Raw genomic sequence first — 13,883 nt, forward strand, 5'->3', positions numbered from 1 at the left:
CACTGCCCAGCCCAGCCCAGCCCCTGCCCACCTCTCCCCTCCTCCCTGCCCTCTCCCCAGCCCAGCAGCCCAGGCTGTGCTGGCCCCAGGGCAGTGCCCACCACAGGCTGCTGCAGGGCTCTGGGCACGGCCACCACAGCCCCAGCCCCTCAAAGGCACCGCAGCTGCTGGCACAAAGGCGGCTCTGGGCCTCCCCAGCAGCCCCTGTGCAGGGGCCAGCCCCAGCTCAGGAGATGGAGGTCCGTGAAGCTGCAGGAGCCCTGCTCTCTGCCTGGGAGATCCCCAGCACACAGTGCCTGTGCCCTGCAGGGCCAGCCCCGCTCCCCAGGCCAGCACAAGAGGCCTGGCCCAGCCACAGAGCAGCTCCACATTCCTCTCCAGGTTGCCATTTGCCATCAAACCCAGCACCAGTGGACACTCCCAGGCCAGTCAAGGCCAGTTATTACTGTTTGCTGGGCCATGTGCTACCAAGAAGTCAGATCACAGTCCAGCCCTTTGTCCTTCAGTGATCACTATGGGAATCTGATCCATCCTGAAGCCCAGAAAAACAAGAGGGCTGTTCTGGGAGGAGCTCCTTGGGTGTATTTCTAACATCAGCTTTAGAAGAGGTGTACAGAGATGTGGAGGAGATGCCACTCTAGGGACATCAGGAAACTCACCAAGGTGCATGAGACCGGATGGCTAACCCACGTACAAGAGCACAAGAGAACAATGTGGAGACCAAAAGAGAGTAGCAGGGAAAAGGCCACGTCCTGCTGCTGGTCATGGCCATGGCTCCAGGGAAGCAGCAGCCCCAGCCCGAAGGCAGCAGAAAGGCAGAGCCCAGCGGGCAGTGAGGGGCAGCCCCGAGGGCCACCAGGGCTGCTCCTGCATGTGTCAGCTGGGCTCTTGGCCCCAAGCCCCTCCTGCGTGCTGCGGCTGCTCCCCCAGCTCCAGAGGAGATGGGAAGAGATGGCAGCTGAGAACAGTGAAGTTATGCTCTTTTCTTAATTGACTATACCTACAGAGGAAGCCTAGTTCAATTGGTTGATTAGAAGATGTATTCAAAGTAAATAAATTACTAAATAAATTAAATCAATATTAAAAATTATTATAAAAATAAAAAAGAAAAATAATATAAAAATCTGTCATGTCAATTTCTCAAATAAAATGGTAGTCTTCAGAGGATTATTATTAATGATTACAATATGATAATACTACTAAATATGAAAATGATATGATACAAATCACGATAATATTAACAACATTGATGCTTAAGAAGCACATATAGAAGCATCTTCCTCACTGCAACTTTGAGCTCCTGGTTCCTCATGCTGTAGATGAGGGGGTTCACTGCTGGAGGTACCACTGAGTACATAAGTGACACCACCAAGTCCAGAGATGGGGAAGAGATGGAAGCAGGCTTCAGGTAGGCAAATATGGCAGTGCTGACAAACAGGGAAACCACGGCCAGGTGAGGGAGGCACGTGGAAAAGGCTTTGTGCTGGCCCTGCTCAGAGGGCATCCTCAGCACAGCCCTGAAGATCTGCACATAGAACACTACAATGAAAACAAAACAACCAAAGACTAAAGAAATAGTAAACACAAATGCCCCGACTTCCCTGAGGTAGGCATCTGAGCAGGAGAGCTTGAGGATGTGGGGGATTTCACAGAAGAACTGGTCCACAGAATTGCCTTGGCAGAGGGGAAGGGAAAATGTGCTGGCCGTGTGCAGGACAGCAGTGAGAAAGCCACTGCCCCAGGCAGCTGCTGCCATCTGGGCACAAGCTCTGCTGCCCACGAGGCTCCCGTAGTGCAGGGCCTTGCAGATGGCAACGTAGCGATCGTAGGCCATGACAGTGAGAAGGGAAAACTCTGCTCCAAACAAGAAAGCAACGAAAAAGACCTGTGCAGCACATCCTTGATAGGAGATGGCCCTGTTGTCCCAGAGGGCATTGGCCATGGCTTTGGGCAGAGTGGTGGAGATGCAGCCCACGTCGAGGAGGGCGAGGTTGAGGAGGAAGAAGTACATGGGGGTGTGGAGGCAGTGGTGGCAGGCTACGGCGCTGAGGATGAGGCCGTTGCCCAGGAGGGCAGCCAGGTAGATGCCCAGGAAGAGCGCAAAGTGCAGGAGCTGCAGCTCGCGCGTGTCTGCGAATGCCAGCAGGAGGAACTCGCTCACAGAGCTGATGTTGGGCATTTGCTGGTTTTGGCCATAGGGTTCTCCCAAGGAGGGAAAAGGCAGTAAGAAAATACAACAAAATTATCTGATGATATCTGATTCAGTTTCAGCCTATTAAGTAGATATTAAGCAGGTCCATTTCATGAGCTCTGTCTGTTGCTTCCCAAGGGTGTCCCTGGGAGCAGGGGACTCTGCTTTGGGCAGTGTAGTTAACAGTTCTTACCTATAGAAAGAAGTAAAGAGGAACATTGCATATTCTCAGATTATTTTAATTCTTATGAACAAATTGTTGCTCCCAAATCACCTAACGGCAGAGAAGGGCTGTGGCGATTTCTTTTTTCTATACTGTCATTCCTGCTGCTCTACATTGAAAACCTTGTGGATCCTCAGAATCACAGATTCCTCTACTACAGAGTGTACTTCAGAGAGCACAGCCAGTCTGTCCATCACGTCTGGTCTGTCTGTGCTGGTCTCTCTGTGTCTCTCTGTGTCTGGTCTTTCTGTGTTGCCCTGTGCTGGTGGGACAGAAGAGCATCGATTTTCCCAGGGAGGTGCCTGAGCCCTCCCTTGCACAGCATTTCTGGAAGCAGCTCCCTCTCACCGCCTGCCCATGGCCCTGCTGGGAACTGGTTCTCTGTCCCCACATCTCCTCCCTGTCCACGCTAACAGACCTCATCCCACAAGCTTTGTGCTCACACTCACTCAGATTCCCCTCCACTGCAAGAATCTTAAAGCAGAGAATCCAAAAAAGCCTTCCTCCTCAGACTAACCAAGCCTCAGGCTTCCTCCTGAAATGCCCATTCATAAATGACATACTCTAAAGTTTCTCCTAGTCCAAATTACAAGTAGAGTGAGAGCCACCCTGAAATATGCTATATCAGGCTTATGATGTGCCAGCTGTAGAAGACCCCTCTGGCAACCCCACCTGCTGCCAGAGCCTCCCGGTGTCAAGAGCCTGCAGATGTGTCTTGCCACACGCTGCCCTCTGTTGTTGCACTCCTCAGTGCCTCCAAGCCCTCTCTCCTTCTCTCCTCTCTGTGTGCCAGCTGCGGTCAGAGCCCCCAGCCCTACTGCGCTGTGCAGAGGAGCTGCTCCTGGGCACAGCTGTCTCTCTGCACCAGGGCCCTCTTGCCACGAGCTCTCTCTGTCCCACAAGCCTGGCCCAGCTCAGCAGCACAGCACCAGCCCAAGGCACTGCAATCACCCCTCTGGGGGCTTTGCTGATGAGCCCACGAACCTCAGGCACTCAGAGACAATTGAAGACATCTCTCCAGAAGTCCAAGTCAGAGGCAAGTTTCCTGCAGTGTCCCCCTGAGGGCCAGCACTGACACAGCCTCCCTTGGAGCTCATTAGAGCAGGACATTGGAGGCAGTGAGGACAAGGAGACAAAGGCAATGTGAAGGTGACACTGAGGTGTAGGATAATTGGATGTGTGTCAGCAAGCACAAGGGCCAGGTGTTGTCGCATGGCACACAGGAAGGGAGATCCTTTCCCTTGACAGGTTGCTCAGGGCTCATTGTGGGGCAGTAGGAGATGGGGATGTGCATGGCCAAGTGCAGGAGAATGGTACGACCTCTGACTGCTTCATGGTTGGGGGCGAGGAGGCAATGAGGCCCTGGTGCTTTAACGATCAGCCGTCTCCTCCTAGGCCTCAGTGGCAGAGACAACAGCCATCGCCATGGACACAAAGACCTGGGTTGTGACTTTGAGCCCTTGTAGAGCCCTTGATCCTTTCCACACCAGGCTGTCCTAGGGACTCCCAGACCTGTACCTCCTGAGGGCTGCAGACCCTCTTCTGTGTGGAGCCACACTGGATCTGAGCTTGAGTATGATAACTCAGATTTTCTTGGAGGTCCTGCTCCTCGTAAGGCAGCTCTGTAGGAAGCTGGCCTGGTTCCTGGTGAGCAGGAGTCTAGGGTTAAATAGAGCATTTTAATGGGAATTTTAATGTTAAGGGAAGGCATTGGGGTTAGTAAGAGAAAAAAAATAAAAAAAAAAAGATTCCTTTCAGAGTACTGTAGTAGCATTTAGGTTTAGGGATTGAAAGTACTGTTTCAAGTAAGGAAAGGGCCATATGTGACTGTTTTAAGTCAGTGTTACCACAGCATCCACATTACGTAAACCCTCTTCCTTCTATGAAATCGTAAGTTGCTGCTGGCCAAGCTCTTCTTCCCACAGAATCACAGAATCGCAGAATTGTCTAGGTTGGAAGAGACCTCAAGATCATCGAGTCCAGCCTGTGACCTAACACTAACAAGTCCTCCACTAAACCATATCACTAAGTTCAACATCTAAACATCTTTTAAAGACCTCCAGGGATGGTGACTCCACCACTTCCCTGGGCAGCCCATTCCAATGCGTAACAACCCTCTCGGTAAAGAAGTTCTTCCAACCAAAACCACACCTGGTGCAACTTTAGCCTGTTCCCCCTCGTCCTGTCACCAGGCATGTGGGAGAAGAGGCCAACCCCCACCTGACTACAGCTTCCTTTGAGGTAGCTGTAAAGAGCAATAAGGTCACCCCTGAGCCTCCTTTTCTCCAGGCTGAACAAGCCCAGCTCCCTCAGCCGCTCCTCGTAGGACTTGTTCTCCAGACCCCTCACCAGCTTCGTATTTTCTCTGCACCCGCTCAAGCACCTCAATGTCCTTCTTGTAGTGAGAGGCCCAAAACTGAACACAGTACTCGAGGTGCGGCCTCACCAGAGCTGAGTACAGGGGGACGATCACCTCCCTAGCCCTGCTGGTCACGCTGTTCCTGATACAAGCCAGGATGCCGTTGGCCTTCTTGGCCACCTGAGCACACTGCTGGCTCATATTCAGCCGACTATCCACCATCACTCCCAGGTCCTTCTCTGCCTGGCAGCTTTCCAACCACTCCTCTCCCAGCCTGTAGCTCTGGTTGGGGTTATTGCATCCCAGGTGCAGGACCCGGCACTTGGCCTTGTTGAACTTCATGCAGTTGACCTCAGCCCATCGGTGCAGCCTATCCAGATCCTCCTGCAGAGCTTTCCTGCCTTCGAGCAGATTGACACATGCACCTACCTTGGTGTCATCTGCGAACTTACTGAGGGTGCACTTGATCCCCTCATCCAGATCATTGATAAATATATTAAAGAGGACTGGCCCTAGTACTGAGTACTCATGCTAAATCCAAAACACAGCTTCATACCAGCTACTAAGATGAAAATTAACTCGATCCTAGCCAACTCCAGCACACCCACAGACTAAGGGCATGATATATCTGTATGTATATCATCTGAGAAAAGGTGGTGGTGATTAACTGGAAAGTATTGGAGCTGAGCACGGTGCAGATGGTATGGAATATGGGCTGGATATTGTCCATGTGTTGGCTGGGATAGACTTAATTTCCTTCTTATTAGATGATACAGTGTTGTATTTTGTATATAGGACACAGTTCCAGATAAAGTAACAGTATGCATGAGAAGGAAGAAGAGAAAAGTAGAATCTGGCAGCCTTCTGTCCCCCACCCTTCACTGATTCTGTGCTGTAATTCCATTCAACTAGTTCCTGCTGTATTATCCAAACTGTCCTGCAAACTCCTGTTACTGTTATCTTGTGAGAAACAGCATAGTCAGGGTGATCCATATGCCTGCAGACATTAACAGCTGACAGAATGGAGCATCAGTGTGGGACAACCTTGAGAAACTGTGGGAATTTGCCTACACAAACCTCCTGACATTTACAAGGAGAAGAGCCCAATCCTGCACCAGAGGAAGAGGAACCCCATACATGGAGGCAGACTGGGACCCTGCAGAGTGAGCAGTGTCCAGGAGGAGAAGGGCCTGGGCACCACGAGGGATGCCATACGAGCAGTGGTGCCTGCTCACCAGGAACCAGGGCAGCTTCCTAGAGAGCTCCTTTCTGAAGAGCAGGAACACCAAGAAGATTTGAGTTATCAGACTCAGCTCAGATTGAACGTGACACTACCCACAGAAGGGTCTGCATCTGGCAGTAGAAGATTTGGAAGTCCGGGAGTCCCTCAGACAGCCTGGTGTGAAGAGGAGTAATGGCTGTGGAAAGGCTGTAAGACCCATCAGGACTCAGGTCTTTGTGTCCATGGCTATGGCTGTTGTCTCTGCCACTGAGGCCTATGAGGAGACAGCTGATCGTTAAAGCACCAGGGCCTCATTGCCTCCTCACCCCCACCCATGAACCAGGCAGGGGTCGTACCATTCTCCTGCACTTGGCCATGCACATCCCCATCTCCTACTGCCCCACAAAGAGCCCTGAGCAGGGTGTGACTGCTAAGGATCTCCCTTCCCAGGGGACATGGGTCAAGGCCTGGCCCTTGTGCTTGGTGACACACATCCAGTTTTCCTACACATCACTGTCATCTTCACATTGCCTTTGTCTCCTTGTCCTCACTGCCTCCAGGGTTCTGCTCTAACGAGCTCCAAGGGAGGCTGTGTCAGTGCTGGCCCTCAGGGGGACACTGCAGGAAACTTGCCTCTGACTTGGACTTCTGGAGAGCTGTCTTCAATTGTCTGTGAGTGCCTGAGGTTCGTGGGCTCATCAGCAAAGCCCCCAGAGGGGTGATTGCAGTGCCTTGGGCTGGTGCTGTGCTGCTGAGCTGGGCCGGGCTTGTGGGACAGAGAGAGCTCGTGGCAAGAGGGTCCTGGTGCAGAGAGACAGCTGTGCCCAGGAGCAGCTCCTCTGCACAGTGCAGCAGGGCTGGGGGCTCTGACTGCAGCTGGCACACAGAGAGGAGAGGAGAGAGGGCTTGGAGGCACTGAGGAGCACAACAAGAGAGGGCAGCGTGTGGCAGGACACATCTGCAGGCTCTTGACACTGTGAGGCTCTGGCAGCAGGGCACTGCAGGTGGGGTTGGCAGAGGGGTCTTGTACAGCTGGCACATCCAATGGCTGATAGCATCTGTCAGGTTGGGTCTCTCTGTTTCTGCAGTGCTTTAGATAACGGCATTATGAGGGGCAATTCAAGAGGAAGGCTGAGGCTTGACTTAAGTGAAGGGTAAGGCTTTTTCTGCACAGTGTGCTTGCATACTCCTGTAGTGGAGGGGAGGCAGGTTTCATGGTAATTCGTTGTCAGGATTGTAGTTTATACTAGCTGATCTTTAGCAGCTACAGAAGACATGACTGTCTGTCTTTGGGAGGTGTCTGCAGGCCAAAGCAGAGCACAGATCATTTGCAATGAGCAGGAGCTGCCTCCTCTGCAGGCAGAGCTGCAGCACAGGAGGGTCTGCTGAGTGTCCGTCTGTCCCTCCCTGGCCTTGCCTCCCCTGGCAGCAGCACACTGACATTCGGTGTGCTTGGGGGAAGGGGAGTACGGGGAAAGTGTGAGGGGTCTGGAGATGGGCACTTTGAGCCTGGATTCCTCTTGGAGTTTTCATGTACAGATTCAGGGGTGGGATTTGAATATCCTTGTGGGCCCCTTGCAAGCTGGGATAGTCTATGACTTCATGTCTCTATGAACCTATGAGTGCAATAATTTTGTAGCTCAATAAATACCAGCACAGGCCAAATGAGCCTAAGCATGGCTGTCATCTCTAAATGAAACTCGGCACTGAAGGAATCATCCTCTTTATCTGAGGATCTACAAGTTTTCACTTGAAATGCCCAGTTCTTATGCCTTACAAAACAGAGTGGGTTGGGCAGAAAGACGGAAAATACAAAAATAAATCCCAGCAGCCCTGCTCTGCAGTTGGGTGAATTGGGAGCAACAATATTGAAAAGTTCTTTATTATCAGGTGATTGAATATGAGATTACCCCATCTTCCTTTTTACCTCTGGAAGTGGGGCAGGACTGACACATTGCCCAGAGCACGGTCCCTTGCCACCCCGGACACCCTCAGGCAGCATCAAGAAGAACACAAGAAAGGGACCTGCTAAATGTCTGACTGAAATGGTTTCCAGGGCAGTTATGTGAGAAATGTAAGAACTTTACCTCAGGTATGTCTTCATATTTGTTAAAGATTTTTTCATCCTTGGGCAGTAACTCATGCTCAGAACCAGCAAATGCCCAACATCAACTCTGTGAGCGAGTTCCTCCTGCTGGCATTCGCAGACACGCGTGAGCTGCAGCTCCTGCACTTCGTGCTCTTCCTGGGCATCTACCTGGCTGCCCTCCTGGGCAACGGCCTCATCCTCAGTGCCGTAGCCTGTGACCACCGCCTCCACACCCCCATGTACTTCTTCCTGCTCAACCTCGCCCTCCTGGACCTGGGCTGCATCTCCACCACTCTGCCCAAAGCCATGGCCAATGCCCTCTGGGACACCAGGGCCATCTCCTATGAAGCATGTGCTGCACAGGTCTTTCTCTTTGTTTTCTTGCTTGTAGCAGAATATTGTCTCCTCACCGTCATGGCCTATGACCGCTACGTTGCCATCTGCAAGCCCCTGCACTACGGGAGCCTCGTGGGCAGCAGAGCTTGTGCCCAGATGGCAGCAGCTGCCTGGGGCAGTGGCTTTCTCAATGCTGTCCTGCACACGGCCAACACATTTTCCCTGCCCCTCTGCCGAGGCAATGCTGTGGACCAGTTCTTCTGTGAAATCCCCCACATCCTCAAGCTCTCCTGCTCACATGCCTACCTCAGGAAAGTGGGTGCACTTCTTTTTAGTTTGACATTAACATTTGGTTGTTTTATTTTCATTGTGGTGTCCTATGTGCAGATCCTCAGTGCTGTACTGAGGATGCCTTCTGAACAGGGCAGGCACAAAGCCTTTTCCACTTGCCTCCCTCACCTGGCCGTGGTCAGCCTCTTTGTCAGCACTGTCCTGTTTACCTACCTGAAGCCCCCCTCCATCTCCTCGCCATCCTTGGACCTGGTGATAGCAGTTCTGTACTCGGTGGTGCCTCCAGTATTGAATCCTCTCATCTACAGTATGAGGAATCAGGACCTCAAGGAAGCCTTGTGGAAATTGCTGTTTAGATGTGTTGCAGCACAATAAGTGCTCAGTCTGCTTCTGCAGATGAGTCATAATGTTACTTGTTATAGGAACGGCCTATAGTCTTTTTCTTTTTGTTTGTGTGCTTGTGTGCAATTTTATTACTCGATTTCCTTAGTTTTAGTTCGGTTAACGTTACCCACTAAAATGATATTATTCATCCCAATTCCACTTTGGTATGTATTTTTCAAGTCTATCTCAGCGACTATACAAAAAGAGCCTGTCTGTCTGTGAACTTAAGGAAGGAGCCTGCACTGCCATCTTATTCTGACATCCTTCCTCTGAGACCAGGCCTGGCTCTGCAGGGGCAGTGCCCGTGTGCAGGGGTGCAGAGGAAAAGAGTCCCATCCCAACAGCACGGCCAGGGAACACCAGCGTTTGGGGCATGCAGAGCTGCTCTCTTGCCACTGCCGCCCTGTCCTGCTGAGCCCTGCTGGTGGGATCAGGCCCGGCTGCTCCTCTCACTTGGTGCCAGTGCTGCTGTGGGGCTGTGCTGGGACTGCAGGCAGGGACAGGCAGTGGGCACGGCAGTGGCACAGCTGGCCTCCACTGCAGCACTTCCCTCCTAAGGGGGGATCTCCTCCAAGGTGGACTGAGCAGAGCTCAAGTGCTCAATCTGGTGTGAGCAGGCAGAGGAGAGCTCTGCAGCCCCACGGCTCAAAAAAGCCCCACCAAAGGAGCCTGGGGAGTGATTCCTTGCAGCCCTGGGGCAATGGCAGTGACCCCCTGAGCTGGGTCTGCCTCCCAGCCTGCCCAGCATGGCCCTGCAGAGTGCCCCTGTGCCCCAGGCACCACAGCCCCCTCACTCTGCAGAGCAGCACCTCCACCTGGTGCTGGGACTGGGGCTGGGGCTTGGAGGGTGCTTCCCCTGAGAGTCTGCTAGGCCAGTTTAAGGCTTCTGGATGTGAGCGTGATCTTCACTGTGCACAAGGAGCTGGGAGACTGCCAACAGGCATGGGTCTGGAACATTGTCTGCAAGGTCCCTCCTGCCCTAGCACCTCACAGGACTGGCACGGAACTGGCTCCTGAGTGTCAGAGAGGCTGGGAGCCCAGTAGGTGTGTCATGAGCTTGGAGGATCACAACCAGATCACTTCCACCTGGGCAGCTCCTGACCCAAAAAGGGCATGTTTTCTAGGTGTGGTATTATAATCTCAGTGGTGCCTCAGAAACATTAGGTCCAGCAGGAAGCAAATGGCTGTTAAATGGCCTGTGAGGTGAGCTCTTTCTGAAGTAGCTGACAGGTCACCCTTGACTCCTGGCTGGGATCTGTGCCTTTAGGCTCACATCTGCCAGTGTCCATGGTAGGGCAGCAGAAGGCACTTGCTGTGCATGTAGTTTCTGAGATCGGCTCTTTCTAAGTAGCTGGTAGGCCCCATAGTGGAAGAGGTCTTGGGTAGGAGTTGTCATGTCAGAGGTGTCAGCTTTTGCCTGAAGTCATCCTTTAGGACTGCTTTCAGTTTTTGACACAGAGGGGGCCACTGCCTCCAAGACGCTTGGGGCAAACTGAACCATGCATGAGGGTTTGGAAAAAGGTACCCTGGGTGCACAGAAGCCATTCCGTATCCAGAAGTTGGAGGCAGGAAACCAAATTTTGAGGTGGTACAAGAGCTGCTGGGCATATTGTGCAGGGTTCACCTACAGCCTTTGTGTTATTTTCCATCCTTACTTAGGTGCCACGTCAGTCTCAAGAAAGGAATAGCCAACAGATATGAGACAGGTACTCTGAGATCATGAAAACCATCAGAAAGCTTCCCCTAAGAAAATGACTGATATGGGGAAGTCAGGAGAAGCCTGGCCAGGAGAGATGTGAGATTTGCGGGAGGGAAAAGGAGTTTGGCCAGCAGAAATTAATGATATCTGTGAGGTTAGAACATTCAGGCAATGTCGATTTTGCTGTAACGCTGGCTTAAAACAGTCATGTAAAGCCCTTCCCCTATTTTAACCAGTGACAGTAATCCCCAAACCTAAATGCTACTCCACACCCTGACAGGAATTCACTATTCTTATGCCTGACCTCAAAGTATCCCTTCAAGCCAAAACACAGCCCATAGCCCCTTTCCCTTATCTTTAGTCTCTCCTCACCCTGATCTGATCAGCTTGTGGGCCACAAGGAGGAGATGGGTGGGAATGCTCAGAGGAGCTCAGCTCTGCCTGAGGATCTCCTGCCCCAGCAGGAGCAATGTGACTGTGGCAGTGACTGTGAGGTCACTTCTGTCTCTGCACTTGATAGGGCAGCAGCAGGAACGTGTCACAGAAAGGGACTGTGAGGTCACTTGTGCCTGGAGGTGGCAGGTCAGCCTTGACTTCTCCCTGGGAGCTGCACTTTTGGGCTGACATCTGGCAGTGGCCCTGCTAGGCCAGCAGAAGGCACCTGCTTGGCATGCTGACTGGGGGATCCCCTCTGCCTCCAGAGCCAGGAGGACCCAGGCAGAAAGAAGGCCCCAACATGGGTTGTCCTGTCCCTTCTGCTTGAGTCCATGACTGGGCAGCAGCAGGCACAAGGCTTGGCTGTGTGTAGCCAAGAAGCTGCAAGGCCAGCAGCAGGCCCCTGGCTTGGAAGCTGCTGCTGAGGTGACTTGTGTCTGGTTGGCTGACAGGCCTCAAGGAGCCTGCTGGGTTGGGATGCCTACTTCAGGAGTGGTTTCCACCCTCATTGAGCTTTTTTTGGTAATAGGAAAGAGCAGGAGAAAAAAACTGCCATGAAGCGTGCCCTGGAACTTTGGCACTGGCCATGAGGAGGAAGAAATCTCCAGGGGAAAAAGCTGGTCTTGCTGCTGGAGACTGAGGCAAAGAAGGAATTAAATACTTCAGCCTTTACCTCCTTTCTTGCCACCAGCTTTCCCCCCACATCCAATAAAGGATGATGATTCTCCTTAATCCTCCTTTATTTGGAGTTTATATATAAATAGTCCTTGTTTCTTTGATATAAATATACAGATTGAGCTCCAGCTGGGCTTTGTCCCTTCTACTTTTCACCTGCACAGCCCCGTAACATTCAGGACACAGCTCCAGACAAACTGACAGCTTGCATGAGAAGGAAGCACAGAAGAGGTGGAACCTGACAGCCTTCCACATCCTGAGCTTCTGTGACTCTTTGCTGCAATTGCATTCAACTGGTTACTCCTGTGTTATCCAAACTTTCCTACAACTCCTGCTGCTGTTGTCTTGTCAGAGACAGCACAATCACAGAAAGGTTGAACCATTTCTGTACAGACATTAACAGCTGAGAGAATGAAACATCAGTGCGGTGCATACAAGCAGTGGTGCCTGCTCAGCAGGAACCAGGCCAGCTTCCTACAGAGCTGCCTTATGAGGAGCATGGCCACCAAGAAGATCTGAGTTATCATACTCAGCTCAGACCCGGTGTGACACCAAACGGACAAGTGCCTACAACTAGCTGGTAAAGAGGTGAAGGTCTGGGAGTCCCTAGGACAGCCTGGTGTGGAGAGGAGCAAGGGTTCTACCAAGGCTGAAAGTCCCAACACTGAGGCCTGACTGAAACTCACTGCCACTGAGGCCTGTGAAGAGACATCTTGATAATGAGCACAAGGTCCTAATTATCTCTGTGCATGCACCCATGAAGCAGGCAGGGGTCGTACCATTCTCCTGCCCTTGCAATGCACATCCCCATCTCCTACTGCCCCATGAAGAGCCCTGAGCAATGTGGGAAGAGAAAGGATCTCCTTCCAAGGGAACAGAGGTCAAGCCCTGGCCCTTGTGCTTGGTGACACACATTCAGTTTTCCTATACATCTGTGTCACCTTCACATCGCCTTTGTCTCCTTGTCCTCACTGCCTCCAGGGTTCTGCTCTAACGAGCTCCAAGGGAGGCTGTGTCAGTGTTGGCCCTCAGGGGGACACAACAGGAAACTTGGACTTCTGGAGAGCTGTCTTCAATTGTCTCTGAGTGCCTGAGGTTCGTGGGCTCATCAGCATAGCCCCCAGAGGGGTGATTGCAGTGCCTTGGTCTGGTGCTGTGCTGCTGAGCTGGGCCAGGCTCCTGGGGCAGAGAGAGCTCGTGGCAAGAGGGCCCTGGTGCAGAGAGACAGCTGTGGCCAGGAGCAGCTCCTCTGCACAGCGCAGCAGGGCTGGGGGCTCTGACTGCAGGCACCCAGGCAGAAAGAGATTCCAGGCAGCCTGGAGGCTGTGGGTAGAGGAGAGCTCAGTGCAGGAGAAACCTTCACAGCTCTGCCCAGGGTAAGTCTCTGGCTGCAGGATGGTGCAGGGCAGGTTCCTGGAAGCGGCTGCTGGATTCGGGATGTCTCTGCATGTCCAGGAGCTGCCAGGATTCCTCTCGTGGCTTGTGCGTGTGGAGAAGGTGCTGCAGGGCAGCTGCAGGGGTGCCCAGGGCTGTGGTGCAGAGCAGGGTCCCTGCTGTGCCCCAGGGGCTGTGTGCTGGGGCAGGGCCTCTGCTGCCTGCCAGGCTCAGCACTCAGCCTTCCCGGGGAGCTGCCCAGGGGCTGCGGGGAGAAGCTGTGGGTGGAAGGAGCCCCCCCAGCAGGGCAGGGCAGGGCAGGGTCCTGCTGCTGCCCACAGCGTGCTGCCTGGGGAAGGCTGCTCACAGCCCCACAGCTCCCCAGGGCACTGCATTGCAGAACTGCCCGGCGAGAGCTACCTGAAGGCAGTGCACTTTTTAGAATCTGCTTCATTTTCCTGCCCATGTGCTGAGGCAAAAGGATGGTCGTGGAGTTGGAATATCTGTAGCAGAGACTAAGGCTCCTTGAGCATTGCTGTTGCTCTGAGGCACCTTACACACCTCAGCACAGAGACAGTACTGACATCACCTTTGTTGTTTCTTAG

General features: G+C 52.7%; 2 protein-coding genes across 2 annotated transcripts; one reads left to right on the forward strand and one right to left on the reverse strand.

The window, feature by feature from the left end:
- Nucleotides 1-1,237: 1,237 nt before the first annotated feature.
- LOC311216323 (olfactory receptor 14C36-like) lies at nt 1,238-2,179 on the reverse strand (the record flags this gene model as incomplete). The annotated part of the gene is made up of 1 exon (XM_084297868.1): nt 1,238-2,179. The coding sequence occupies one exon, from the start codon at nt 2,177-2,179 to the stop codon at nt 1,238-1,240; it is 942 nt and encodes a 313-aa protein (XP_084153994.1).
- Nucleotides 2,180-8,153: 5,974 nt separating this feature from the next.
- Nucleotides 8,154-9,086, forward strand: LOC311216325 (olfactory receptor 14C36-like; the record flags this gene model as incomplete). The annotated part of the gene is made up of 1 exon (XM_084297870.1): nt 8,154-9,086. The coding sequence occupies one exon, from the start codon at nt 8,154-8,156 to the stop codon at nt 9,084-9,086; it is 933 nt and encodes a 310-aa protein (XP_084153996.1).
- Between the last annotated feature and the right edge of the window lie 4,797 nt (nt 9,087-13,883).

Source organism: Netta rufina (assembly GCF_964035555.1).
Source record: "Netta rufina genome assembly, chromosome: 18".
NCBI classification, from domain to species: domain Eukaryota; kingdom Metazoa; phylum Chordata; class Aves; order Anseriformes; family Anatidae; genus Netta; species Netta rufina.